At 42.2% G+C, this 26,128-nt stretch overlaps 1 protein-coding gene across 2 annotated transcripts in view; it reads left to right on the forward strand.

The window, feature by feature from the left end:
• The window catches only part of dnajc13 (DnaJ heat shock protein family (Hsp40) member C13), a 28,064-nt gene extending 2,145 nt beyond the window's left edge, over window positions 1-25,919 (forward strand). Inside the window, exons 2-55 of one of the 2 annotated variants that reach the window (XM_079234179.1) lie at window positions 3,361-3,436; window positions 4,290-4,439; window positions 4,836-4,877; window positions 4,976-5,176; window positions 5,529-5,735; window positions 6,191-6,286; window positions 6,545-6,636; window positions 6,859-7,025; window positions 7,152-7,231; window positions 7,326-7,495; window positions 8,416-8,515; window positions 8,615-8,722; window positions 8,880-9,035; window positions 9,140-9,196; window positions 9,304-9,425; window positions 9,606-9,681; window positions 9,879-9,974; window positions 10,084-10,224; window positions 11,118-11,132; window positions 12,109-12,191; window positions 12,566-12,719; window positions 12,871-12,974; window positions 13,082-13,241; window positions 13,386-13,448; window positions 13,990-14,091; window positions 14,285-14,389; window positions 15,159-15,361; window positions 15,829-15,913; window positions 16,009-16,163; window positions 16,502-16,547; window positions 16,660-16,814; window positions 16,940-17,141; window positions 17,268-17,383; window positions 17,511-17,589; window positions 17,688-17,823; window positions 18,252-18,436; window positions 18,542-18,616; window positions 18,726-18,845; window positions 19,335-19,730; window positions 19,821-19,934; window positions 20,038-20,154; window positions 20,482-20,659; window positions 20,755-20,846; window positions 20,930-21,029; window positions 21,136-21,210; window positions 21,292-21,404; window positions 21,486-21,655; window positions 21,751-21,793; window positions 21,998-22,171; window positions 22,495-22,674; window positions 23,318-23,458; window positions 23,566-23,709; window positions 23,822-23,921; window positions 24,649-25,919. In XM_079234179.1, the coding sequence (XP_079090305.1) occupies window positions 3,361-3,436; window positions 4,290-4,439; window positions 4,836-4,877; window positions 4,976-5,176; window positions 5,529-5,735; window positions 6,191-6,286; window positions 6,545-6,636; window positions 6,859-7,025; window positions 7,152-7,231; window positions 7,326-7,495; window positions 8,416-8,515; window positions 8,615-8,722; window positions 8,880-9,035; window positions 9,140-9,196; window positions 9,304-9,425; window positions 9,606-9,681; window positions 9,879-9,974; window positions 10,084-10,224; window positions 11,118-11,132; window positions 12,109-12,191; window positions 12,566-12,719; window positions 12,871-12,974; window positions 13,082-13,241; window positions 13,386-13,448; window positions 13,990-14,091; window positions 14,285-14,389; window positions 15,159-15,361; window positions 15,829-15,913; window positions 16,009-16,163; window positions 16,502-16,547; window positions 16,660-16,814; window positions 16,940-17,141; window positions 17,268-17,383; window positions 17,511-17,589; window positions 17,688-17,823; window positions 18,252-18,436; window positions 18,542-18,616; window positions 18,726-18,845; window positions 19,335-19,730; window positions 19,821-19,934; window positions 20,038-20,154; window positions 20,482-20,659; window positions 20,755-20,846; window positions 20,930-21,029; window positions 21,136-21,210; window positions 21,292-21,404; window positions 21,486-21,655; window positions 21,751-21,793; window positions 21,998-22,171; window positions 22,495-22,674; window positions 23,318-23,458; window positions 23,566-23,709; window positions 23,822-23,921; window positions 24,649-24,746 (6,715 nt within the window). In that variant the 3' untranslated portion in view covers window positions 24,747-25,919. The remainder of the gene's footprint in view (window positions 1-3,360; window positions 3,437-4,289; window positions 4,440-4,835; window positions 4,878-4,975; window positions 5,177-5,528; window positions 5,736-6,190; window positions 6,287-6,544; window positions 6,637-6,858; window positions 7,026-7,151; window positions 7,232-7,325; window positions 7,496-8,415; window positions 8,516-8,614; window positions 8,723-8,879; window positions 9,036-9,139; window positions 9,197-9,303; window positions 9,426-9,605; window positions 9,682-9,878; window positions 9,975-10,083; window positions 10,225-11,117; window positions 11,133-12,108; window positions 12,192-12,565; window positions 12,720-12,870; window positions 12,975-13,081; window positions 13,242-13,385; window positions 13,449-13,989; window positions 14,092-14,284; window positions 14,390-15,158; window positions 15,362-15,828; window positions 15,914-16,008; window positions 16,164-16,501; window positions 16,548-16,659; window positions 16,815-16,939; window positions 17,142-17,267; window positions 17,384-17,510; window positions 17,590-17,687; window positions 17,824-18,251; window positions 18,437-18,541; window positions 18,617-18,725; window positions 18,846-19,334; window positions 19,731-19,820; window positions 19,935-20,037; window positions 20,155-20,481; window positions 20,660-20,754; window positions 20,847-20,929; window positions 21,030-21,135; window positions 21,211-21,291; window positions 21,405-21,485; window positions 21,656-21,750; window positions 21,794-21,997; window positions 22,172-22,494; window positions 22,675-23,317; window positions 23,459-23,565; window positions 23,710-23,821; window positions 23,922-24,648) is intronic. The other variant, XM_079234180.1, reaches the window with a different exon arrangement.
• The last annotated feature ends 209 nt before the right edge of the window (window positions 25,920-26,128 follow it).

Raw genomic sequence — 26,128 nt, forward strand, 5'->3', positions numbered from 1 at the left:
AAAAAGATCCACTTAAAATATAATGCGTGTTGAAAAAGGAGACGATCGCTTGTGATAATGAGTTAAAAATGATGTGATAATTGGCAGATTGGTCAGCAGACGGGGGGAATGTTGGTCATCTGTTCTGCAGGGAGTTGAAGAGGAATAAAAAAAAAATCCATGATTATACAATCTGGTGTCCTTTTACGTGTCTAAAACAAATGTTTCTTCAGTGAGTTAAGATCACTGAACGTCTGAGAGACCAACCGATCTTGCCGCTGATACTTCTCTACGATAATTAAAATTACAACAGCTCTTAACTGTTGCTTTAGTGCAGTCTGTCTGTGTGTGTGTGTGTGTGTGTGTGTGTGTGTGTGTGTGTGTCTCAGTTCATGGTTAATTCAAGTCTTGTGACTCCAGCTTCTAGGGATTTAGATTTGTCTCCTAATGAAGGGCATGTTCACGGTTTTTGACACAAATTGATTGTCTCTGAGTTTTCTGTCATTTCATGGTTTTCAAGCACAGCAGCAGTTCCTCCTCTTCGTCAGAGCATAAATATGCAAATCAGAAATCTCCTTTTAATCTTCTTCAAGTGCCTTTTAATCTTCCAACAACGATTGAATTTTTATACATATATGAACATCACGTTTTAGGGTCTTTTGTTCACATTCAGCTCGCCTTCCAAAACTCTTTAATTCTCTGAGGTCTAGTGTTTGTTGAGTCTTGTACAAAGAATGATGTTGTTTTGTCCGAGCTTTTTATGTAGTCGAACAAATCTTCAGCTCAGTCTTCTTTGTTTAAAGAGGGGAGTTGAACTTGTTAGTCAGACACGGGAAGTTGCTTAATGTGATGCATTATGAAATCCCTTGAAGTGGCAGGAAAAGTGTTGTAAAACAGTCTGTACAGTACGACTGAATGAAGAGTAACTTATCACAAACTATATCTGTGGTGAGAACTGTGCATATAAAGCTCGTTTATAGTTCTCTTTTCTCCTCATATGGAGGAGCTAAAGCACTATACCACTGTTTTAAATAACTTACCACAAATCACATATCCATTACATCACTACTGACCATTTTTTAGGGTATACCGTCTAAATAATTTACATTTTTGTGAAGGTTTTCCTACTATTGTGACGTTGGTTTCTATTCCTTCCAGTCCTGTGTTAAAAAAACAACTTGAACATCGCGTCTGCGCTTCATTTGTCAAACAACTAAATGATGGAAGCAGACACGGTGCTGCCAAATACAAAGTAGTGTCCAGTCTCTGCTTAGTTGATTTTCATATCTCTGTATGAATGGAAATCTGAACCACAGCAGCAAATGTTGTAAAATGGTGAGCAGTAATATCAAGTGTACGTGATTTGTTGCAGCTAAAGCATATCTTCATGGTATAATACATGTATTAATTCACTTTAATCTCAGCTCATCCCACCTTCCTACATGCAGGCTTTATTTTATTTTAACAGGTGAATATTGGCTTCTCAGCCTTTGGCCACAGCTCCAGCTCCTCTTTTGTACTTATCACTGCATCACTTATGTAGCCGGCTAGAGAGCCACTTAGCACATTTCTTCATATTCTATAATTGGCACGCTTCAGAAAGACAACCAGTCTGTTTTTAGCAGGCTTTGTGCATGTGGCTTTGTTTTCCAGTATTTTGTGATGAGACATTCAGTAGAAATAGACACACACGCTAGCCGGGGAGGGCTGGATGTTGCCTTTGTACGAGGATATAATGAAGGTGGGGTAAATCAGTCCACAGAGAATGAATAATTAACTAAGTTTGTGCTGACACCCAGTTGAACCAGCCACTTAGCACCAAGGTCGAGACGTGTAGCGAGACAGCACTCCGAGATCAGGACGGAGACGTGGTGTCAGACTTTGAGTCCCAAGATCACAGAAAACCCAGAATAATGAAAAAAGGAAAACTCAGTGTGCCGCAAAAATGGCTGAGACAGAATGAATGTATTTGATGAATGAATGTATTTGATGCCTTTCTAATGGGAGCAAAAGGAACGTGACATTTGTATAATTGTGAAAAAGGAAGGCGTGACTATGGGATGTGCTCGGACATGATAGTCCACTGCGGCCTTGCCTCAGGCCGCTGCCTGACCTCTCTGTTTATGTTAGTCATGTACTCAAGCCTGAATGCATTATGCAGAAGTAACCTCTCAATTTGAGTTCCTTTTTACTACTGTTACTTGCTGTTTTTTTGATGGGACTAACTGGTAGCTTCAGACCTCTTAATTTTCTCCAGGCCCAGAGAGATGTGCAAGAAAGAAAGGAGCCTAGTCAGCATGTTCAGTGTGCAGGCTGCTGGTGCTACAAGAACATGTTGTACATGGATGAACATGCATCTACCATATACCAGATACAAATACACCTTTCTATGTAACACTCCCCAAATCCTTGTGTTTTTACTTCTTTTTTTTTTACAAAACAAAACCCTCAAATGATCCATTTTCAAATAAAACAGCAGGCTGAATGTGTTGGCAAACCACGATCAAGCACGCAGTGACGGGCCTTCCTGAGCATGCGCGCACACACACACACACACACACACACAGTCAGCAAAACGTGCAGAAAGATTGGCCAAACTGAATTTCACACTTCCTTCCTACTGTGTTAGAAAGCCCCACTCTCACAGCCGTTCCGATGAATAAGTGTGAGTAGTTTTCAGAGTCAAAGAGTGACTTATTCACGAACGGTAAACGTACGATAAGTTGCAACCTTCTTTATTTCAAAGTCACTCGAGAGACAGAGTGTGGTAAATACATGCAAAGAACGTCAAATTCCCTAGTAGTAAGGGACACGGGTGAGTGTCCATAAATCCCAGCTGCTTTGCTGCAGTCTGGTATTACATGTCGACACTGAATGGTGAGAATTAAAGCTGCATGTTGATGAGGTTCAGTTCAGATAACTGTCTGGCGATCGCAGCTTTGAAAGTGGCAGTTGGTCACCTTTTCGCATCATCTTTTCACCCCGTCTGTCCTTTTTTTTATATGAACCATTACCTCATACAAATTATTGTAAACTGGTATAATTAACCTGTAATATGGATGACAGCATAAGTTCACTAAGCCCCGGTGATGTCACCTCGTCCTTTACTCATCTCCAGTGGAGCTTTTCCTCTCAGACCGTCCTGCAGATGTGTAATGGAGCTTCATTTACATGATGAGATATTGTATTTTACAACACAACTTATCCGAGCTAGCTGGGTGTTTGCCTTGCTTCAGCCGACTCCCACCTGTTTGAAAGACCCCCACACATTCAACCACGTTCCCACAGCTCATGTTATGTGACTGTTGTAGGTGTCGTTGCCGTGTGCGGTCGGTGATGTGTAGGCCGTGTTTGTGACTCATCTCATCTGTGCGTTTCCAGGTACAAGCGAGTCTTCTCGGTGGGGACGCATGGCATCACCACTTACAACCCTACCACGCTAGAAGTAACAAATCAGGTCAGTGTGCATGCGGCCCCGTCGCACAGGAACTCCAGCGCCATTCAGGAACCTCTTGTCGCTGGAGCTATCGCCGTCTCACAGGCGCTTGTGGGACGTGCGGTTCTTAGGGACATGTGACTATTGAAAATCCATTTGAAGCACATTGCTCTTCTGCTAAAAGCTGAACGGCTGTATTTTTTTGCCTGTTGTGTGCAGTCTTTAAATGCACAAAAAAAACACACACACACAGGACTGCTGTGAACATGCAGCAGCATGTCTTTTCCCTGATTAGAGCATGAAACATGTCCTAATCAATACCCATCAGGCATGAAACCTTACTCGGTTAGCCCCCTCAGTCTAAATGGGAAAATGGATTGTGGTTGTTTTAAAGAAATAACTATATTCATTAAGCTGTGTAAAAATAATATTCGTAACACTGTTTTATGTCCCCGTTTAGCTTTTTTATAGTATTTTTTTATTTTTATTTAGCTGCTCTTTCGAAGCAGTATATAAATATTTGATGAATTGTTTATTCCCCACTATAATGTAGTTGTTAAAATACATTTTAAGTGTTTATTAATGTACATTATGTGTCTGCAATTACAATTATTGTGTTTTACCATATTAACATTCATTATATGTTCATTCACCAGCCTCCACAGAAGGAGTTACATGTGTTAACAAATTCATAATTCAAGCTTACAGTATGCAGTAAATACAAAAAAGACCATTTCTGGGATGTTTGCATGCTGCTTATAAATGCTAAAAAGCAGAACTTAAAGTACCATAACCTCTTATTTCATGTTCAAACAGCTTGTTTGTGACTCTAACGGTGTGTTTATCTCTATGTTGTTGCTGTCCACGGTACCAGTGGCCTTATGGGGACATCTGTGGTATCGGCCCGGTAGGAAAAGGTCAGGGAACAGAGTTCAACCTCACATTCCGCAAAGGCAGCGGCAAGAAGTCCGAAACGCTCAAGTTCTCTACGGAGCACCGGACTGAGCTGCTCACAGAAGCACTGGTGAGGACAAACGCTCCCCACTTCATTGCCATCATTCAGAAAGCTCTACTTGCATCATAGCTGCACATTTTGCTGCGTTGTCTTTCAAAATAAATCGCAGCAAAGTCACTTAATGAACGATGCACTGTTTGAGAATGCAGTGCTTGCAAATCACAGGTCACTGTAGGTGTTTATCACAAACATGAATCAGCAGATAGTTTTGTTGATGTGAAGAAATAAATTCGTTATGCTGAGGTGTTTTGTGAAGAGGAGGAGGAGAAGGCGTATTTCCCCAAAGAACTCATTACATGTATTTGTAATTCTGCAATGAAGACAACACTTCATAAGTGTTCAAAAAGGGATGATTTAAGAGCTCGTAAGTTAACTCTTTTGTGTCTTTATTTTTCTTATTCACAGAGATTCAGAACAGAGTTTTCAGAGGGAAAAATAACTGGCAGAGTAAGTATTGAAATCTAAAAAAGACATGATTAATTTAAGTATATATTTGCTACTGTGGTGACACCCAAATGAATGTCTTTCAACACGTGTGCTCGCAGCGTTACAACTGCTACAAGCACCACTGGAGTGACGCGCGGAAGCCGGTGAGTTTAGAGGTGACGCCGGGCGGCATCGACCAGATCGACCCGCACACCAATCGGGTGGTGTGTTCCTACGACTACCGAAACGTAGAGGGATTCGTCGAGCTCTCGGATTACCAGGGAGGATTCTGCATCCTTTATGGGGGCTTCAGCCGGCTGGTATGCATTCATAGAGTTATTGTGCATGTATGTATGTGAATGCTTCAGTGTGTCTATTATGTTCAGGGTTCCTAGGCTTATGAAAAACCTGAAAAAAGTCATGGTTTGTGGAAGATTTCCAGGCATGGAGAAGTTTGGGCAAAGTCATGGAAATGTGCTTCATAAATACCTGTATAATAAACTCCAACCTTTTAATTCTTATTCTTCATGTGCATACACACATTTTCCAGTGAGTACATGGTTATGAAAATATGCCTCAAAGTTATGCAAAAGTCCTGGTAAAAGTGTGTATGAACCCTGGATGTGTGCTCTTAACATTTCCTCTCTCTCCCATTGCTTTTTTTTCTCTCAGCATCTGTTTGCCTCGGAGAACCGGGATGACATCATCCGCAGCGCCATAGAGCATGCTGGGAACTTTATCGGTATCACGCTACGACTGAGGAAGGAGTCGTTGACCTTTGAGGATTTTGTGACTGACAGGTTGGGGAAGTACAGCTCGGACGAGAGCATCACTTCACTGGCCGAGTTCGTGGTGCAGAAGATCACCCCTCGACACCCGGTTAGAACCGCTTCTCCTTGTTCCTGCAGTGCTGTATGGGAGGGGTTCTCAACATGAGGTCCAGGGACCCACCAGGACTCCCTTTAATAGATTGTTACTACATGGGGCTACTTGAATTTTTTTTTTTAAACAATTATTGGAAAGTTCTGAGCTTTGCGCCATACTCTGGATAATATGCATGTATGATGATCATAAACTGATGCGCTGTGATGCCCAATACTTTGATGAACTTGATGGTAATTACGACTTTTTCATTTGCGTTTATTAGCAAGGAAATCTCAAAGTATCGACCTTCTTCTGCTCTCAGTTGTCTTTTATTTCTTCCTTGAAGTACAATGTATTTAATAAGCTATGATCAAACGTTATTTATGCAGAGGGAAAGCGGGAAGAGTGCAAATAAAGAGTGCAAGTATAACATTTTGTTCGTGTTCTGAATTACCGGTCTTTGTCCTCAGGAGCCTGTGAAGCGTATTCTGGCGCTGACAGAGACTTGTCTCGTGGAGAGAGATCCGGCTTCATACAACATCGTCACCATCAAACCCTTCGGAGAGGTGAGCACCCAGAAACTAAAGCGACACCAAGTCATGGTGTCACTTCAAGCCTAAAATGTTTACACTCTCAACCATTTTGTTCTGTCTAGTTGTTCTCCTGTGAAGATAGCTGTTAATTTAACTCCGTCTGTCTTTGTTTCATCGTGTATGAACTTCATCACTGCAAGTTAACAGCTTGGATGAAAGCACCTGAGTCTGTGTGCTTTTCCCTTTCTTTTTTTCCCCTCACTCTTGTCCTCTTGTATCATCTCCCTTCAGGTATTTGCTCTCATCTGTGACGTAGACAACCCTCAGGTGTTTACAGTTGAATTCATTCGAGGTCAGATCAGAAAGTTTTCCTCCACAGAAAGGTACACATACACCCATCTTTATGTGGTTGTTGACACTACAGGCCCTGTGGCTTTATTAAATGTGCTCATTTGCCATTAACATTTATTTTTTCCTGTAATGACCTCATTTACAAGATGAGTAATTTTGTATGTGTGCATGAGTCCTCTGCACGCTCCTGTTATTGTGTGCTTCTGTTCGTCTGTATTGCATTTAGCTGAGTCTGTCGGTCTGTGCCTCTATAGGGACTCCTTGCTAGCCAGCCTACTCGATGGAGTCCGCGCATCGGGCAATAGGGACGTGTGCGTCAAAATGGCCCCCACGCAGCGAGGGCAAAGGTGGGGCCTACTGAGCATGCCTGTGGACGAGGAGGTGGAGAGCTTGCATCTCAAATTCCTGGCAGCACCTCCTAGTGAGTCCAAGCACGTCATCTCATGAGATTCATGAACTTGAATGGCCACCAATGAGGTCAAAACTTGTCTTTGGTTGTTGTTCTTGATATCCGTATGCTCTCTTGTTCCCTCGTTCCTTTGCTTAGATGGAAACTTTGCAGATGCAGTGTTCAGATTCAACGCCAACATCTCCTACAGTGGAGTGCTGCATGCAGTCACCCAAGATGTGAGTGTGCTCAATCCATGTGATGTATGTCAATCGACCAGAGCAGAACTCGCACTAATTTCCCCCCGTCTTTATCTCTCTCTTTTCTCTTCAGGGTCTGTTCTCTGAGAACAAAGAGAAGCTCATCAACAACGCCATCCTGGCTCTTTTATCCCAGGAGGCCGAGCTGCCGGCTCTCAACACCGAGCTGGAGAGCCACTTCCAGGCAATTCGACGCTTGGTGGCCTCCAAGGCCGGCTTCCAGGCTTTTACCCAGCTGCCCAAGTAAGAATTCAGCAGTAATGCCACTGTATCCTCCTGCTTTTATTTCTTTGAAGTGCACTTTCTGTTGAGCTGCTGGTAACAGGCATGCTCTGTCATTCCAAGGTCTGGTCAAGGGTCTGGAGTCACAGATGCAACGTAAATATGAATCCATACATCTCAGTCTGCCCTTTTGCCCGTCTCTGTTTCTTATCCTTCTTGCTCTTTTCCAAAGTCTCTCTTTGCTGTCTATCGATCAGCCTTCTCCTCTTTTATCTTTTGTTCTGCTTTCATCTCAGGCTTTTAGACAGGCACATCAGAAGGGAGGTTATGTCACTTCACTGTGTTCAGTCAAGCTGTCTGCCTCGATTTGTCTTGACCTTCCTCTCGACATCGCACACTCTTATTTATTTTTGTTTGCCTCCATCTCTTTCCCGCTAACTGCTTTGTCCATTCTATCCTTTTATATTTCTGCACATCACAATATTTAAGAACCCCATAGTCTTTTCGGGTCACTGAGATGTATGAGAGGAACTGTATTTACTGTTTATTATTTGTTCCTGCAAGGCAAATGAAGATTGGTTTTCCTGGAAGATTCATTGCCAGAGTAGCTTGGTGTTTCCCTCAGACAACCACAAGACACAGATCACTATAAATGCATAAATGGTTTATTTTTGCTTTCAGGGAAACCTCTTTTATATTGTTACACTTAGTAGTTCAGTGCAGTAGAAGATGAGTAGACCTTTGAGCAAAAGAAGCAACAAGCCACTTCTGAAGCAATTAATTATTTGTGTATCCAACCCCAGACCTCTTTTAAATAACACATTATTTGTATCGTTTATATTATGTTGTGTTTCTGTTGTTTATGATCCCTTTTATGGTGTTTTCAAAGCATGGTTTATTTTAGTGGTGTTGGTAAATCTGCGACTGTTTGTGTGTTCTAGGTTCAGGGAAAAGTTGGGAGTAAAGACAGTAAAAGCTTTAAAAAGGAACAACAACAGTGTGACACATGCTGCTGTAGACATGCTCTGTGCTCTTATGTGTGTAAGTATCCCCTGAATATCTGGACATCAGCCAACTCTAAACATTTGTCTTTTATCTTGCCGTTTGGCCGAGACATTTTCTTTTAATGTTTCTTTGCAGCCGATGCACGATGACTATGACCTGAGGCAGGAGCAGCTGAACAAGGCCTCTCTGCTGTCCTCGAAGAAGTTCCTGGAAAACCTGCTTGAAAAATTCATCACTAATGTGGTACATTTCTTTTTATTGTCAGCAAGCTGGGTGTAGAATTTGGAAATGTAGAAGTTTCTCAAGTACAACAGTTGTTTAGTTTCATTAACCTCATGTTTGTAAACTGTGTATCCTCAATCTAAGCGCTCATCCACTTTTTTTTTGTTCTTCTTTTCAGGACCATGGAACAGGAGCTCTGGTCATCAGCTCCTTACTGGACTTCTTAACCTTTGCCCTCTGCGCCCCCTACAGTGAAACCACTGAGGGGCAGCAGTTTGACATGCTGCTGGAGATGGTCGCCTCTGATGGACGCACCTTGTTTAAACTCTTCCAGGTAGTTGAGTCATGTGACTAGAACTTTCCTCCCTAATTATGATAGTAATATGATATGAATTCAGCAGATACATGTGTGTTGAATTATGTTTTTCGTATCTTTAGCATCCCTCAATGGCAATAGTGAAGGGGGCCGGCTTGGTGATGAAGGCCATTATTGAGGTAAGCCTTTCTGTGGGTTAGGTGGTTTACAGTGTCGATAATTTCATGATGATTGGAATGCAATTATGCCGAATGACCATTACCAACCTGTGTTTGTTTAAATGTAGGAGGGAGACAAGGAAATAGCCACCAAGATGCAGGACCTGGCCTTGAGTGAAGGGGCTCTTCCCAGGCATCTGCACACGTCTTTGTTCACCATCAGCACCGACCAGCGGATGCTTACCAACAGGTCCAACCTCAATAAGTCCACACACTCACACACAATGATTTGGATTTGTTGGTAGCAGCAGCTAGTTATTTATCTCTATTTAAGTAAGAAAAACATTAATATGTCATGGCAGACAGCTTATGTTTCTACAGTGGATAAACAGGAAGATGTGTTCTCTAACAAACTTACAACATTTCTCAGGCAGCTGAGTCGTCACCTGGTGGGACTCTGGACGGCAGAAAACTCTGTTGCCATGAACCTCCTGAAAAGGATCCTGGTAAGTCTACAAATCAGCCCATTTCAGACTTTAAAAAGGTTTGACGCTTCTCAAATACTCGACAGAATGACAGAAGCCATCAGTAGAATTTGATGCAGGCAGAGTGCTCCAGGATGGAGGCCAATGCTTTTCTCTTGGCAGCAGAGGCACCCTTGTTTAAGTCTGAACTCCTCTCGCTGTGTCTTGTCCGCTCTCAGCCAACAGGCCTGCTGGCTTACCTGGACAGTCACGATCCCGTCCCGGAGAAAGATATGGATCGAATGCACATCCGCGACAACTTGAAACTTGCCCAGGTATCTGCAGCAACATCGCATCACATCTGTATCTTGTGTGATTGAACAAACGGCTCGATAGGAAAGTATTTGCCGTCTATAATAGTTGTTTTCTATTTGCTTCCCACAGGACCAGCTAAATCGAAACAAGGTGCCCGAGTGGCAGCGGATAGCCGGCAAAGCAGCCAAAGAGGTGGAGAAGTTCGCCAAGGAGAAGACCGATCTAGTGTTGATGCACTGGAGGGATAAAATGGGCATAGCCCAGAAGGAGGTGAGGATATATTTATCTGTGTAAAGATGCTGAATGGCTGATTTCTCCGTTATCAATCAGACGAGCTCCTGCTGCTTTCTGCTCAGGTGTTTCTAACTGTTGCATCCTCCTGCTGACGCTGAACATTTCTGCAGAGGCAAAGTCAATAACACACTTTTCAGCTGCTGCTGTTTATTTTGCATGCAGAGCGGCGTCGGCTCTGACGCTGCCTGACTTTGGGGAAACGGTAGATGTCAAGAAACAATCACGTCTGCTTTTTCCGTGCCTCGCATACCATCTGTTTACACTGCTTGTGCACATTTTCATCCATGTTTAACTGACATTTTCTCTCTTTGGCGAACACGAATGTTTTCCACTACCGGCATGTCTGAACGTGATGTTATTTTAATTCAAAGGTCACCTTTTAGAAAGTGTGTGGGTGGGTTGAGGTTGGTGGCATCGTCTAATGATTAATAAAACCTTGCTGCCTGCTCTGTGACGTTTCCAAATCAATACACTTTAAAATGAACCCACCTGACCGAAAAACCACCCGGCTTCCTTTTCCTTTTCTACTCTTTTGTTTTGAATGTCTCAAAATGGCTGATTAACGACATATTTTGATTGGCTTGCTTTCACAGAAAATTCCCTAATCGTTTTTTATTTTTACAGCACATGCTCCATGTATATTTTGGAAAAAATATTAATTGAGTGGATAGTCAGCTAATAAACGATGAAGGATTTAGTGATGGTTTTGTGTGTCTTAGTATGATGTACTCTGGTGACCTTTGACCCTTTTTTTTGTTTCAATTTATTTCTGTTTGACCCGAGGAACAATAATCTCTCTCTGTTGTATCTGCCCCTCCCCTCCCCCTCCTTGTCTTGTGTGGTTTCTCTGCTGTCAAACAATGCAGCAGGACAGAAATAACCTGGTAAGTAGGACTGACCAATGGGATCCATGCTGTTTTCTTTCCATCTTCTTTCTCTCGACGAAAACCATTTTTCCATCTTCATGTGACACATTGGGTGTGTTTTTTTTTTTTTAAATTCAGCCAGACAGTGAACACAAACACACACACACACACGTGGGATCTACTATTGTTATCTACGAGCTATTGCAACATGTGTCTTCAAATAGATGCAGGAAAAGAAGAAGTCAATAACACATTATACGGTAGACAATAAGTGCACAGATTTGATCGAGTCTCTTCCTCTCCGGCTGTCAATAGAGGATGTTCAGAGTACCTGTTGTGTTTTGTAAGCGGTAAATGATGTATGACCACTTTCAGTTTGAGACCTGAGTGTAATTAACATAAATGAAGTCTCCTGTTTCGTCTCTGGAACTGTTTGCTACCATTTCACATCGCTCATTTTTTTTTTTTATGCAGGAAATTTAATTTAAAATTACTTTATGGCTCCAAAAATGAGTTGTTTACCTTGCAAATCAATTGATATGCTAACTACGGTTGTAAGGCTCCAGTAGCAACATCCTCTAGAGAGGCCACAGATTCATGAGCACTATGATCATAACTCTGTCTCGCCCAGCAAGAATTACAGAACACATCCAATTTACGGATCCCACTTTGGTTTTTGTGTTTCATAACCTTGTTTTCTATGTTGGTTTAACAACAATAATAATGATGACAACATTGTTTTTTATCATGTTTTTGTCCTTAATATCTGGCTTTCTCCATCCTCAAAAACATTTGTTACTTTTTTCTCCATCCTGGTGCCATTTATTTTATTTCATTGCTGGTGTCCTTGTCCGTAAAGTAAAGCTCATGTTGTTGCCGTTCCATCTTCACAACTCTCTTTATGCCATAAGCTGTGAAAGAGCAAAAATTCAATGCGGTTAATAATAATGACTGACTTGAAGCGACTTTTTTAATTTTTCCTTTTTGATTTCAGAACCCAAACCAAAAGCCTGTCATCCTAAGGAAGAGACGCCAGAGAATAAAGATCGAAGTCAACTGGGAACTTTTTTACTACAGGTACAAAATGGTCCCATGGCGAGATCAAGCCATATTCTCACTTTGTTGACTCACTTTGTATTGCACATCATCCTGATTTCAATTATATGAGGAGTGACTGCAGGTTTTTAAGGAATTGCATCTATATCTTGGCTTTCACCGACCATGAAAACACTGAATCAGAATCCACTTTATTGGCCATGTGTGTTTACACATACATGGAATATGCCTCTGGTTTCACGTAGCTCTCATTGTACGTATATACATAATAAATACAGTAAACAAGATAAATATAAAAAAGACAGCTGTCCTATGTTTTTAAGTGTAACCTGTCTGTGTAAGGGATTTTGCAGGAATCTTTTCAAACAACCCTAACTTGCTTTTGTTTTCTCAAGATTCCAGCTCGACCATGCACGGTCCAACCTCATCTGGAACCTGAGGACGAGGGAGGAGCTGCGAGATGCTCTGGAGGGGGAGATGCGCGCCTTCAGCGTGGACCGCGAGCTCGGCAGTGCCACCGTCATCTCCTGGAACCACCAGGAGTTTGAGGTCTGTGCACAGCTGGACTATTAAGCGCTCGCTGCTGTCTGACCCTCACGACTCATTTGATTAGAGCCTGGAGTTTTAGCCCACACCAGTATATAGTTATTTCTGAAAAGAATACATATACTGTAAGCAACTTTTATGTTCTTATTCGCAGGTGAAATATGAGTGCCTTTCAGATGAGATAAAGATTGGGGAGTATTACCTGCGTCTGCTGCTTGAGGAGGATGAAAATGAAGAATCGAATGCCATCAAGAGATCGTAAGACTGCGATACAACAACCCAACCAAACCCCAGCACAAATGTTATCGCTCTGTATACGATCCAAATAGATGATGATTCATGCTTCTCCCTCTCTCTGCTCTTAGATACGAGTTCTTCAATGAACTCTACCATCGCTTTCTGCTTACACCCAAAGTCCAGATGAAGTGCCTGTGCCTGCAGGCGCTGGCTATAGTCTATGGGAAGTGCTACGAGGAGATTGGCCCCTTCACAGACACAAAATACATCGTGGGCATGCTGGACCGAGTGAGTACAAACTCTTACTGCAGGATCTCATATATATATATATATATATATATATATATATATATATATATATAATTATAATGCACTGGAAGAGTTTTACGTCTTTTTTAATTCATCCTAAAATCTCAAATACTGTTGTTACAGTGTACAGACAAACTGGAAAGAGACCGACTCATCGTCTTCCTCAACAAACTCATTCTCAACAAGGTGAGCTATTAAAGCTATGGAAAACATGTTGGAGTCCACCTCCTACTGTTATGAAACCCCAGTGGTTAGTTATCTTGATGTTGTGAACATGGAACTCTCAATGGCTAGAATACATGATGCTAAAGAAAAAAATATTTTATCCTGGTCTACAGCTTTAACCTGTTGAGCCCTTTAATATCAGGAAAATCAAGAAAAAATCATGGTATGAAGATGTATGTGGGGGGTGGGCGTCGCTAATAGTGGGAGGGGGTAATTAACACTATGTATGTATGTATATGTATATATGAGGGTGTTTTTGTATGTGTAAGTATACGCATATATACCCTTATGTATCTATTTTTATTTGTATGGTTATCTACATGTGTATCTTTATGTACATGTAGTGTGCACAACTTTCTTTATATGCATATCTAGAAAATTATTAAAAAATTTTAAACAAAAAACAAGGTGAACTATTGAAAGCAGCAGTGCCTATTAGAATTGTCTGTTGCCATTTTTCTGCCTCTTTGTCTTGAGTGATGATTCATTTTCTGTTCTTTAGAAAAATGTGAAGGAGGTGATGGACTCGAATGGAGTGCGTATAATGGTGGATCTGCTCACCATGGCTCATCTGCATACCAGCAGAGCTACTGTGCCCCTACAGGTAAAACATGGCTATTCATGTGTTATTAATATGAAAATAATGTCTCTATTGATTTGATCTAATCACACATAACTCTAGGTGTTGCAGTTTTTAATGAGCCATAGATGTGATTTAATCCTATGGTGATGCTGGTGTGAAAATGTTAACTCTCTGCCCCGAGAGTCAAACAAGAGGGTCTTCTCTATTTCCACAGACCAACGTGATTGAGGCCTCAGCGGACATGAAGAGGGAGAGCGAGAAAGAGTGGTACTTTGGTAACGCAGACAAGGAAAGAAGAGGACCTTTCAGTTTTGAGGAGGTATGTGATTATCTTAAAATGTCAAGCACGGGCTGAGAATGCAGAATAGATCATAAGGTTACGTGATGGTGTGAGTGGAATTGGCTATGACTCTGTTCTACTAGCTCGTAGCTGATGGAACATCGTTCACGGTCTATCTTTCTTAAGTTTTTATTTTTTTTGTTTTTACATTTTATTTTATTATTTCTTATATTTGTATTTAGTTTGATTAACTATAATTTGTTTTTGTTTATTTTGGATGTATTTACATTAAAGGATTTCTATATTTCCATTACTTTTCTGACACAGCATTTTATAAATAACTATACATTTATATGTAGTTATAATTTAAAGAATTTGAATGTTAAATATCTCATGTCTAAGTTTGTTTTGATAATTTTCTGAAGAAAAAAAAAAGTCAAGTACTGGGATTTCTCCAATTTTCACTTTAATATAAATTTGAAGTTGAGTTAATCAAAAAAAGTATTACATCAAGAATAAGAATGACCTCTAATGTAGTATATTGCTGATTAATCTAATAACTGGTTTAAATGAATAACTTTAATTAAATTTCTTATGAATACCTCGTAATTTAATTTCTTATTTTGTCTTTATTATATCTGTATAATGAGTCAAATTGGCCAGCTAATGTAATTTGATGTTATCTAGAGCAGACTGCCAGTTTTTTCTTCTTTTTTGTTGTCACTCTCCTGTAGTTGCTGCAGTTTATTGTTGTAGCAGCCACCACTACTTATCTCTTTGTATTGTGTTTTTACTTTTCCTTCTCCAGATGCAGGAGTTTTGGAGTACAGGTGTCCTGACAGCAAAGACTCGCTGCTGGGCTCAGGGGATGGATGGCTGGCGCCCCCTGCAGGCCATCCCACAGCTAAAGTGGTGCCTCCTGGCCACTGGACAGGCCGTGATGAACGAGTCCGACCTGGCTACACTGATCCTTAACATGCTCATCACCATGTGCTCCTACTACCCCAGCAGGTGGGTAGAGCAGTGATTTTCAACCACTGTGCCATGGCACACCAGTGTGCCGTGAGAGATCGTCAGGTGTGCCATGGGAAAATGTCAAATTTCACTTAATCGGTCCCAAAGAATATTATTTAGTTGCCGCAAATAATTTCCATTGTTGAGCGTCTGAGCCTGCAATATAGTGGCTGGCCTAGTAATGCAATATTCCTCAATGCCAGTAGGTAGCGCAATAATTACCTACCATATATGCTGTATTATGCTACAATGTGACATTTTGTAACTTTTTTGGTTGTTGGTGTGCCGCAGGATTTTTTTTATTGTAGAAAATGTGCCGCGGCTCAAGAAAGGTTGAAAAACACTGGGGTAGAGAACTAAATAAATCCCCTTTTTAGAAATGTATTTCATTCGGCAACATGATATCATTCCATAAAGCAATGTGTGATGATCTTTGGTTTAAACTCTCGTTTATTTTTTCTCAGGGACGCAGATAATGCCATTATCCGTCCTTTACCGAAAATCAAGAGGATGATCAGTGACAACGCTTGCCTCCCCCACATTGTTCAAGTAATTTCTTTTCTTTTACACAATGGTGTTATATCCCCTTTGGTGAATTAAATGAAACGACATGTTGATCGGCTCCCGTTCTTTCTCTCCTCCAGCTGCTGTTGACCTTTGACCCCATACTGGTGGAAAAGGTGGCTAACGTTCTGTACCTGGTGATGCAGGACAACCCTAATCTGCAGCGCCTCTATTTAACTGGGATCTTCTTCTTCATCATGATGTACACGGGCTCCAACGTGCTTCCTGTTGCGAGGTGAAAACACACAGACAAGCATTTTGGGATGATATGATATTGATATACCATGATATCGTTATCCCCGGAAAGTATTCCCCATTGAAACGGAATATTTGAGCAGTATATAATTACAACAGGGATTTAAATCAAATCTGTTACATTTGATTGGTCCACTAAAAAATGTTTGGTCTTTAGGGTATGAGGACTGTTAGTTCACACCTCCATTGTTGCTAAAAGTTGTTAATTGACATATAGATGTCATGATGTTAATGGTTGAAATGAGTTGGTACTAACGTAGTTTGGCACCAGTAACATGCAATGTATTGACCTCCAATACATTCCTGTGGTTTCTTTAGGTTCCTGAAGTACACACATCTGAAACAAGCCTTCAAATCAGAGGAGGTAAAGTTTTTTATATATAGATTTTTACCTTTTATAAATTGCAACAGATTGTATACTATGAATTCAACCGCCTTTTTTAAAATACCACTTGCCTGCTGTGCCTCCTCCCCAGTCTAAGGGCCAGGACATAGTGCAGCGTAGTGTTCTGGGACCGGCGCTGCCCGAGGCCATGGTGTGTTATCTGGAGAACTACGAGGCTGAACGCTTCTCAGAGATATTCCTCGGAGAATTTGACACACCTGAAGCCATTTGGAGCAGCGAGATGAGGTAGGTATCGGTCTCCGTCACATCTTTATAGTGTGCTTTAAAAGGCAATGTAGAGATCTTTAGAAGTGCGGCGTGTGGTTTATAGAAATTTAAGTGGCTTGTGTTTGAACTACTTCTGTTTTCAGGAGGATGATGATCGAGAAGATCGCTGCCCACATCGCTGACTTCAGCCCCAGGCTGCAGAGCAACACGCGGGCCCTCTACCAGTACTGCCCCATCCCCGTGGTCAGCTTCCCTCAGCTGGACAACGAGCTCTTCTGCAACATCTACTACCTCAGACATCTGTGTGACACCACCCGCTTCCCCAACTGGCCCATTCGAGACGCTGTATGTCTCTTTTTGTTTTTCCTTTTTATATCCAAGCTTGTACTTTTTTTTGTTTTTTAACATCTTGCTTGTGCTTTCTAATAAAGGGGTCTTTAAATGTATGATCCACCTCCATTATTCCTGCAGGTGAAGCTGCTAAAAGACACCCTTGAAGCCTGGAAGAGGGAAGTGGAGAAAAAGCCTCCCTCTATGTCTGTAGATGATGCATACGAAGTCCTCAACCTCCCCAAAGGACAGGGGCAGTGAGTGGCCTTTGATTTCTCATCACTTGTTACTCGTTTTGTATCCTAAATATCTTTGAAAGCAGTTAATATGGATGTTGTAGTTGGATCATGTGGACTGAAGGAATGATTTCATTCATATCTTCAGGCACGAGGAGAGTAAAATCAGGAAAGCTTACTTCAGACTGGCGCAGAAGTATCATCCAGACAAGAACCCAGAGGGCAGGGTATGTGTTCCAATCATTACTGACATGATATGTCTGTAACGGCTTATGTATTTTATATATATTCAGACACAGATATCGTGTCAACTTGTGTCTTTCAGGACATGTTTGAGAAAGTCAACAAAGCCTACGAGTTCCTTTGCACAAAGTCGGCCCGAATCCTGGACGGCCCGGACCCGGAGAACATCATCCTCATCCTCAAAGCCCAGAGCATCCTGTTCAACCGACACAAAGACGGTATGCAGACAGGTTAACTGTCTGTCTTTCATTCATGCTATTGTTCTTTCTACCTAAACGTTTTGAAAGAAGTACGTTTAGGCACATTTCTTCTGGGTGAATTTGAATAGTGTGTTTTATTGTTGTTTGAGATTTATAACTATTTCATTTTATTTGTAAAGCCTGATATCACAAATATGCCTCAGAGAGCTTTTTGAATCATAAAAACAATCTTTACAAACCTACGACATCCTCTGTCCTTGGATCCATCCATGAGGAAAAGGATGAACTACCCCGAAAATAAAGTTTTAATAAGGGAAAAATACAAGAAGAAATCTTAAAGAGATCAACTAAGGAGCAGAAGTGCATTAGATGTCATGTGTACAGAATGAACGACATATTAACATTAAACTAATACTGCTCCTCTTCCTCTTATTTGTCTGTAACAGAACTGGAACCTTACAAATACGCCGGTTACCCCATGCTCATCAAAACAATCACAATGGAAACTGAGGACGAGCTGCTCTTCTCCAAAACCTCCCCTCTCCTCCCCGCTGCTGCCGAACTGGCCTTCCACACCGTCAACTGCTCGGCCCTTAACGCGGAGGAGCTGCGGCGCGACAACGGCATCGAAGTATGCACGCAGTCCCGAATCCTCAAATATAAAGCAGTCCGTCTACATGTGGACTGGTGCACTGCGGTTGGACTGAATAAATGACTGTTTACTGTATTTAATCAGGTGCTGCTGGAGGCTCTCTCTCGGTGTGTTGCTGTTTTAACTGCATCAAGCAAGCCTGATGACATGGCTGTACAGGTAAATTAGTCTTTATTCACCTGTAGTCTCCTTCCTCTCTGGAGACGAATGCAGTACTGCTTGTAAGGATTTCTATCGCACTTTTTTTCAATACTTGAATGTGCCGCAGGTGTGCGGGCACATCTGTAAGTGCTACAGTGTCGCAGCCCAGTTTGAGGAATGCAGGGAAAAGATAATCGAATTGCCAAACATCATCAGGGACCTCTGTCACATCTTGTTCTACGGAAAGGTGAGAACCCACAGTCTTCTGTCTATAATTACAAAGACAAAATCTTCCATGTGCACAAGTTGTAAGCGTCAATATGTCACTGTTTGATTTCAAACCATATTAAAATGAAATACTGGTATTCTGGCATTTTAGAGGCTACTGTTGCAAAAGGTATCCATGTTTTATACATTTAAGAGTCACTCTTTTGCTTCACTTATAAAACTGCTAGAAGTGCATCTTTAGTACAGCTCATTCATCCATTTTTAAAGTAACTGCATTTAAAATGTGTTCTTTAATTTATATATTTAATTTGAAAGTAATGATAGAATATATTATAAATTGAAGAGCTCCATTGAGGTCATCACCATTACTCTTGGCAGTCATCTTACTTGTTTGTGGTCCCATTATCTGCAATTTATTTATAAATATTTAAATGCTACATGGAGCACCAGCGATGTCCGCTTTATACTTTTTCAGCTCCTTGATGTTCTCTCCCTCGCCTCCTCTCAGGGTCTCCCAAAAACTGCCACCCTGGCAGTACAGTGCGTGAGCTCCTTTGCAGTGGACTACTTCCTCCAGACCCACCTGTACCACGCCGGCGTGCTCTGGCACCTGCTGGTGCGCCTCTTCAACTACGACTACACGCTGGAGGAGAGCGGCGTGCAGGCTAGCCAGGACTCAAACCAGCAGGAGGTTGCGAACAGCCTGGCCAAGCTCAGCCTGGTGGCTCTCAGCCGTCTGGGAGGCTACACCCAGACGCCACCCACCCCGGACGGGAGCAATCCTGTTTCAGAGACCAACGGCATTGAGGGCACGCCTCCGGAGAACCCCACCATCCGAAAGAGCTTGGCGGCCATGCTGACGCCATACATCTCAAGGAAGCTGGGAACAGGATCCCCTGCTGCGGTATGTTACGCAGGTGGATGGAGAGGGTTGTGTCAAGCTTTTACATGCATAAACCCAGACACCAAGCTGAGTGCCCGGTTGTGCATTTAGGTCTTGAAGCTGCTGAACAGCAACTCGGAGAACCCGTACTTGATCTGGAACAATGGAACACGAGCCGAGCTGCTGGAGTTCCTGGAGGGTCAACAGGAGGGAAACATCAAGAGGGTATGAACAACATGTGTAATACCATCGATTAGCATGTAGATATAACTGATAAGATTTGTTGTAGTAATCCTAATCCTGCATTCTTTCTATGGTCTCTTTACAGGGAGAGAATGATAAAAGCTTTGGTGCAGAGTTTGTGTTCGATGATCACAGCAAGGAGCTGATAGTTGGGGAGATCTTTGTGCGGGTCTACAATGAGCAACCGACTTATCCTCTTGAGGTGAGCACAAGATCAACATGGTGCCATTCGGTTGCTAGGGCAACAGCTTTAGTCCATGTTTACTTCCTATCACCTACCAAGGATGGCGACTGCTTTAACAAACACTGCAACAGGAAACACAAAGGAACCCACCTAGCGTGTTCATGTTGTCAGGTTTGAAAAGGTCTATTGTTTGTCATCTTATCAGTCTTAATTATTCATTATACAGTATCTGTGAATATTGACACAATATCATTTTCTTTTGCCGTCTATTTGGTTTATTTGCTACGTAAACTCGACTTTAAACCTTTTTGCAATGCTATAATGTGTTTCCATCTCTGTTTGTAGTACCCCAAAGCCTTTGCAGCAAGTCTTCTGGACTACGTCGGCTCCCAGGCCCAGTACCTCCACACTCTGCTGGCCATGAGTCAGAGTAACAAGGTCGAGTCCCAGCAGCATGTTGAGCGGCTCCGCTTCGCTGAAATGGCTTTAGAGGCTCTCCGCAATGTCATCAAGAACAACCCCGGTAAGATATGACACTTCTACTTTGTCTGAAGGACCCAGCGTAATTTTATTTAGTTGTCTTAACTTTTCTAAGCTGTCATCTTTGTATGATTTCAGGCTCAGAGTCAGAGTGCATCGGCCATTTCAAACTGCTCTTCTCTTTGTTGCGGGTTCATGGAGCGGGCAGAGTACAGCAGCTGGTTTTGGAGGTAGAGGATTCTTGGTCCTGACATCTAATTATGACTGTGGTTCCTCATGAACTTTGCATTTTAAACATTGTGTTTTCCTGCAGGTTGTGAATACAGTGACATCAAACCAAGAATGTGTCAGCAACATTGCTGAGTCACTGGTGTTGTCCAACCTTCTGTTGCTACTGCACTCACTCCCCTCCAGTAAGAACACCCTTTCAAACAAATACAATTACTGCTCTTTTCTGCCTTTTCTAATTTGTTGTAATGTTGTTTCTGTGGACTAATGTGTTTTTTTGTGCATCTTTAGGCAGGCAAATGGTGCTGGAAACCTTGTATGCACTGACTTCTAACACAAAGATAGTCAAAGAGGCTATGGCTAAAGGTGAGTGTAATTTGTTTATTTTCCATATTTGTGGGGAATTCCGAGTGCACAGATGCTCATGTTAATCCATTTGTTCCCCAGGTGCTCTGATCTACTTGCTAGACCTCTTCTGTAACTGCACACATCCCCAAGTTCGCACACAGACCGCAGAGCTCTTCTCCAAGATGACCTCGGACAAGCTGGTCGGCCCAAAGGTCAGTCTTCACACATATGAATAGAAAAATTGAAAAAATGAAAGTCCTCCTCGCGTCATCATATATTCTCATCTCCGCCAGGTGCGTCTAACGCTGATCCGTTTCCTTCCTGGCGTGTTCATGGACGCCATGAGAGACAACGCAGAGGCAGCCGTGCACATATTTGAGGGAACGCACGAGAACCCTGAGCTCATCTGGAATGACGGCTCGAGGGAGATAGTGTCCACCACTGTTCGGGAGATGATGCTTGAGTATGATATGAGCCCAATTAAATACCTTATTTAACCAAGTAAAGTAGTTTGAAATATTGGAGAATCCTAATTGTGTAATATTGTTTTTTCCCCAGGCACTTTAAACAGCAGAAGGATAATCCTGATGTGAACTGGAAAGTAAGTGTAATAGTATATTACTAGTATTAGAACATTAATTCAAGGATCATTTATTGACACTATGCAACACAGGGATGCACAACACAATGAAGCTGTAGCCCATTTTCAACACGAGAAGAACATTAAAAACAAAATAGGAGTAAATATGAATGTGTTGTTGTGTATGATTCAATGTGACAATACGTTCTTTGTTTGTGTGCTCAGTTGCCAGAGGACTTCACAGTGGCTTGTGGAACAGGACAGGGCGAGCTAGAAGTCGGTGGCGTCTTCCTGCGTATCTTTATTGCTCAGCCAGGCTGGGTGCTTCGCAAGCCACGAGAGTTCCTGGTTTCTCTTCTGGAGACTCTGACGGAGCTGCTGGAGAAAAACAACCCAAATGTGAGCCTCCTAACTGAGAAACACAAACACGCTGTATTTTATATTTTTGCTAACTCATTTCTTACTAGGGTGGCCCTCTCTGAGTGGATTAGGCGACTAATCAGTTGTTTTGTTCTTCTTTCGTTACTTCTTTAGTCTGTTAGTAGTTTTTTAATGCTTTTCCAATCAACTTCAGAGCACATCTGCTAGGCACAATATTTAAAGTGGTGCTTTTGTGTGATTCTTTGTGGAGAAACTCAGTTTTAAGTTGACATAATGCCTTTGTTCGGGGACAGCTCTTGTTCCGACACTAACGTTTTCACGTCTTCATTGATCTCCCGCAGGGTGAGGCCATGGAGACGGTGACCACGGCAGCCGTCTGTCTGTTCAGCTCACAGAGCCAGCTGGCCGACCAGGTTCCCCCTCTGGGTCACCTGCCTCGTGTCCTGGCAGCACTCAACCACAAGAACAACGCCGTGCCCAAGAGCTCCATCCGCCTCATCCACGTGCTGTCAGACAATGAGGTGAGGAGCCAAACGTGCACATGCAGCTGACTTATTTTAAGCTTACGTGACTTTCTGCACCTCGTTCACACACAGACGACTACAACGGTTTTAACAGCACTACTGTGTCTCAATTTGGATGATTCTGTGAGTACACTTGTAGTATACTGGGTACACTACGTGCTTACCTGCGAAGTGTGTGACGCGGCTTTTGTGCACTTACCGGAAAGCAAAATCGCAACATCTGCTTCTCCGTTACGACTGCACGCCGCTTTAACGCCTAAATTTGACCGAGATTGTCGCTCTCCAAAATATCTGCCGGCTTGTTTACAAATGCACGTGAATTAACTTGCTTGTGTTCACTGTTACACGTGAGGTGGAAAACACGCCGCCATTTTGACAAGTTTGGTTACATAGTGACAGTTGAGGGTGAGAAGTTTCCAGCGTTCCCACGCTCAAACTTTTTGACCTTTTTTTTATTAGTACACCATCCAGGAACTGCAATACTAAATCCCTTTTAAAGATTCACTCTCTTAAGAGACTAGAGTTCATGTATAACAAATATTCACAGTCTCACTTTGCTTTCTTAAGATTTGCCAACAAACTCTTTATTGGGCAGCTGTCTCCTTTCTGCACTGTAACACGCTGAAATTGTTTTGTCTAGCTGTGTGTGCGCTCCATGTCGGCTCTGGAGACGATTGGCCCGCTCATGACTGGAATGAAATCTCGAGCTGACATGGCCGGGTTGGCTTGTGAAGCTCTCAACCGCATGTTCCAGAAAGAGCAGACGGAACTAGTGGCCCAGGTAAACTGGCAGCATTATTATTATTTTATATTATTTTTTTGTGTGCATTATGTTTGAAGACCATGTGAAATAAATATAATAATATATTTTATTAATGAATGGAACAGGCTCTCAGAGTGGAGCTGGTCCCATACCTCCTGAAGCTGCTGGAAGGAATCGGCCTGGAGACGTTAGACAACCCTTCAGCTACTAAGGCCCAGATCGTAAAGGCTCTCAAGTCCATGACTCGCAGTCTGCAGTACGGAGAGCAGGTATGAGAGGAATGCATACCAGCAGGATTATCAATTAAAACCACTAAACAATTGTTTCATCATACTGGTTAGTTATCTTATTTGAAACTCTCTATCAATCACTGCTTTGCAGGTGAATGAGATTCTTGCAAAGTCTTCAGTGTGGAGTGCCTTCAAAGACCAGAAACATGATCTTTTCATCTCAGAGTCTCAGACTGCAGGTTACCTGACAGGTAAAGTATTTCTATGAACTTAGCCTGCTACTGAACACTCAGCATCACATAACTTGACATTTAACAAGCAAAGCTGTTGAAATGAGGTTCCTGTCTGTGTTTAAAAGGTAAGTCTCGTGTGTCTTTTTCTCTGAGCTGTTCTTGAATCTTAATGCTTTGCTTCCTCCTAAAACCACCTTGTGGCTGACTCCTCACTTGTGCTTGAGCCCAGAGACCCTTTCTCTCTCCACGGCCTCTAACTTCCTGGCTCTGCCCTTCCCTTCCTCTTTGTCCTCCACATTTCCTCCTCAGGGGTATCCACTCCTTCTCTCCTGGCTGCCAGTAGCCCACTGCGAGGTGGGCTCTAGACTCCTAAGCTGGGCCCTCCCAGCCCTCCTCTCTCTTGCTCTGATGCAGGTAGACGTTGACCTCGCTCCTACTGCATTCCTTGCCCCTTCACCTCCATCTTTGACCCACACTTAATTTTCTATTCCCACCTCTCCATCTTCCAATCGCTAACAATAGTTTCATCTTCATCTCCATCCACCAACTACTACTTATCACAATCCAGTTTCAGGAACTAACAGAAATGCCCTTGAAAGTTGAAAATTAGAAGCTTAGTCAGAGTAGTGATCCCGCCTCCATATGTTATGTAGTTGATGTTTAGTTGAGTACATCATTGTAGCTCACCACTAGCACTCCAGCTATCCCACCTGGTCTAAATTATCTATGTTCCTGTCACCTGTAGGTCCAGGAGTAGCAGGTTACCTTACAGCGGGAACTGGCAACCCGGTAATGCCCAACGTCCCACCCCCTGTGGACAACGACAGTGGGGACCAAGGCTGATGGACACACTCACTGTCACGCTCAGTCACCCAGACTGCCCTGCTGCTTCCCAGCTGCAGCTCAGAGAGGCACTGTCCAGCTCCCAGACGAGGGGATGGAGAGAGGGAGAGAAAGACGGAGGAGAGCCGGGCCGTCATTGACCGTCACCAAAATCTCTGCAACACCTCCTCCAGCATCACTCTCCTCTCCTCTCCCCTTCCAAACGGCACTCAAGTCTTCACGAACACTTTGAAATTGTTTTAACGGATGACCACATTTGTTTTTGTTTCTGTGCTACTTTTCTTGTTTCTTCCAATGACACACAGAAGAGTTTACTTTTTGTATGAATATATTTTTTACTCTAGATTTTGTTTTTTCATGAGAAAGACATTGGAATACTGAGGCGTAGGATAAGTTAACTGTCTCTCCTCTATTATCTTATTCCTCTGTGCCATATCCTGATTGGCTACACTTTATCCAAATCCTGAATAGAGGATGCTTGGCCTTGTTTGTGACACATTTGTGCACAGGACCTATCCACCTCTTACATAAACATGTAATTTACTAGTCTATATGATGGATTATCATGTGAGGAAAGGAAGAAAAAAATGTTAAAGTAGAAAATCTGAAAACGGTTGTGTAAGATTTCACTGCCTTGTTTCTCCACAAGAAAAAGTAATTTGAGCCCTGAGAGTGATGCTGACCTCTTGTCTGGTTTGGTCAGGTCTGGTTCCATCCACCCTTTCAAAGTCGACACAGATCTGATCTCCAAATGTCCAGCCTCTTATTCCTCTGATTCATAGTTCATTCTGCTCTCTCTTTGGAGGCTATCCTTTCTGCCTCACTTTTTTTTTTTTTTAAAGTGATTCTCTTTCCCCCAGAATGCAAAAAGCACTAGAATATTTATAAGTGGAAAATAATCAACGAAAATTAGCTTCTGCTAAGACATGACGAATGGCGTTGACGGATTACGAATCTATGTGAAAGACTAGTGCAATTTGTGAAATGTTCAATGTAATATTACGTATATAAACTTTCTATAATGAATGTACATTAAAAAAAAAAAAATCAGTCGCACTTGTACATAAAATTTTAAGAATAAAAGGGAACCCACAGTGTTGTTCTTTTGTATTTACATTTGTGTTTGTCTAAGTAGCAAATATGTCAACAGAGACGTTTGTTTGCTCATGTTTGACCTTTTGCGTACGCCTGCAACGTCATAAAATGTGCTCTGTATATAACATTTAACATTTCATACTTGCATGCAATTAAACCTGCGAGCTATCAAACTTTTGCTTTACTCATAAATTTGAACAGATTATAGGTTTTATTATAGGTTTCCCGTAGCAGCTTGCATATTTTAACCTTTTAATCGTTACTACAGTAGTGTTTATGTCACGTTA

This window comes from Taurulus bubalis (assembly GCF_910589615.1).
Source record: "Taurulus bubalis genome assembly, chromosome: 18".
Taxonomy (NCBI): Eukaryota; Metazoa; Chordata; class Actinopteri; order Perciformes; family Cottidae; genus Taurulus; species Taurulus bubalis.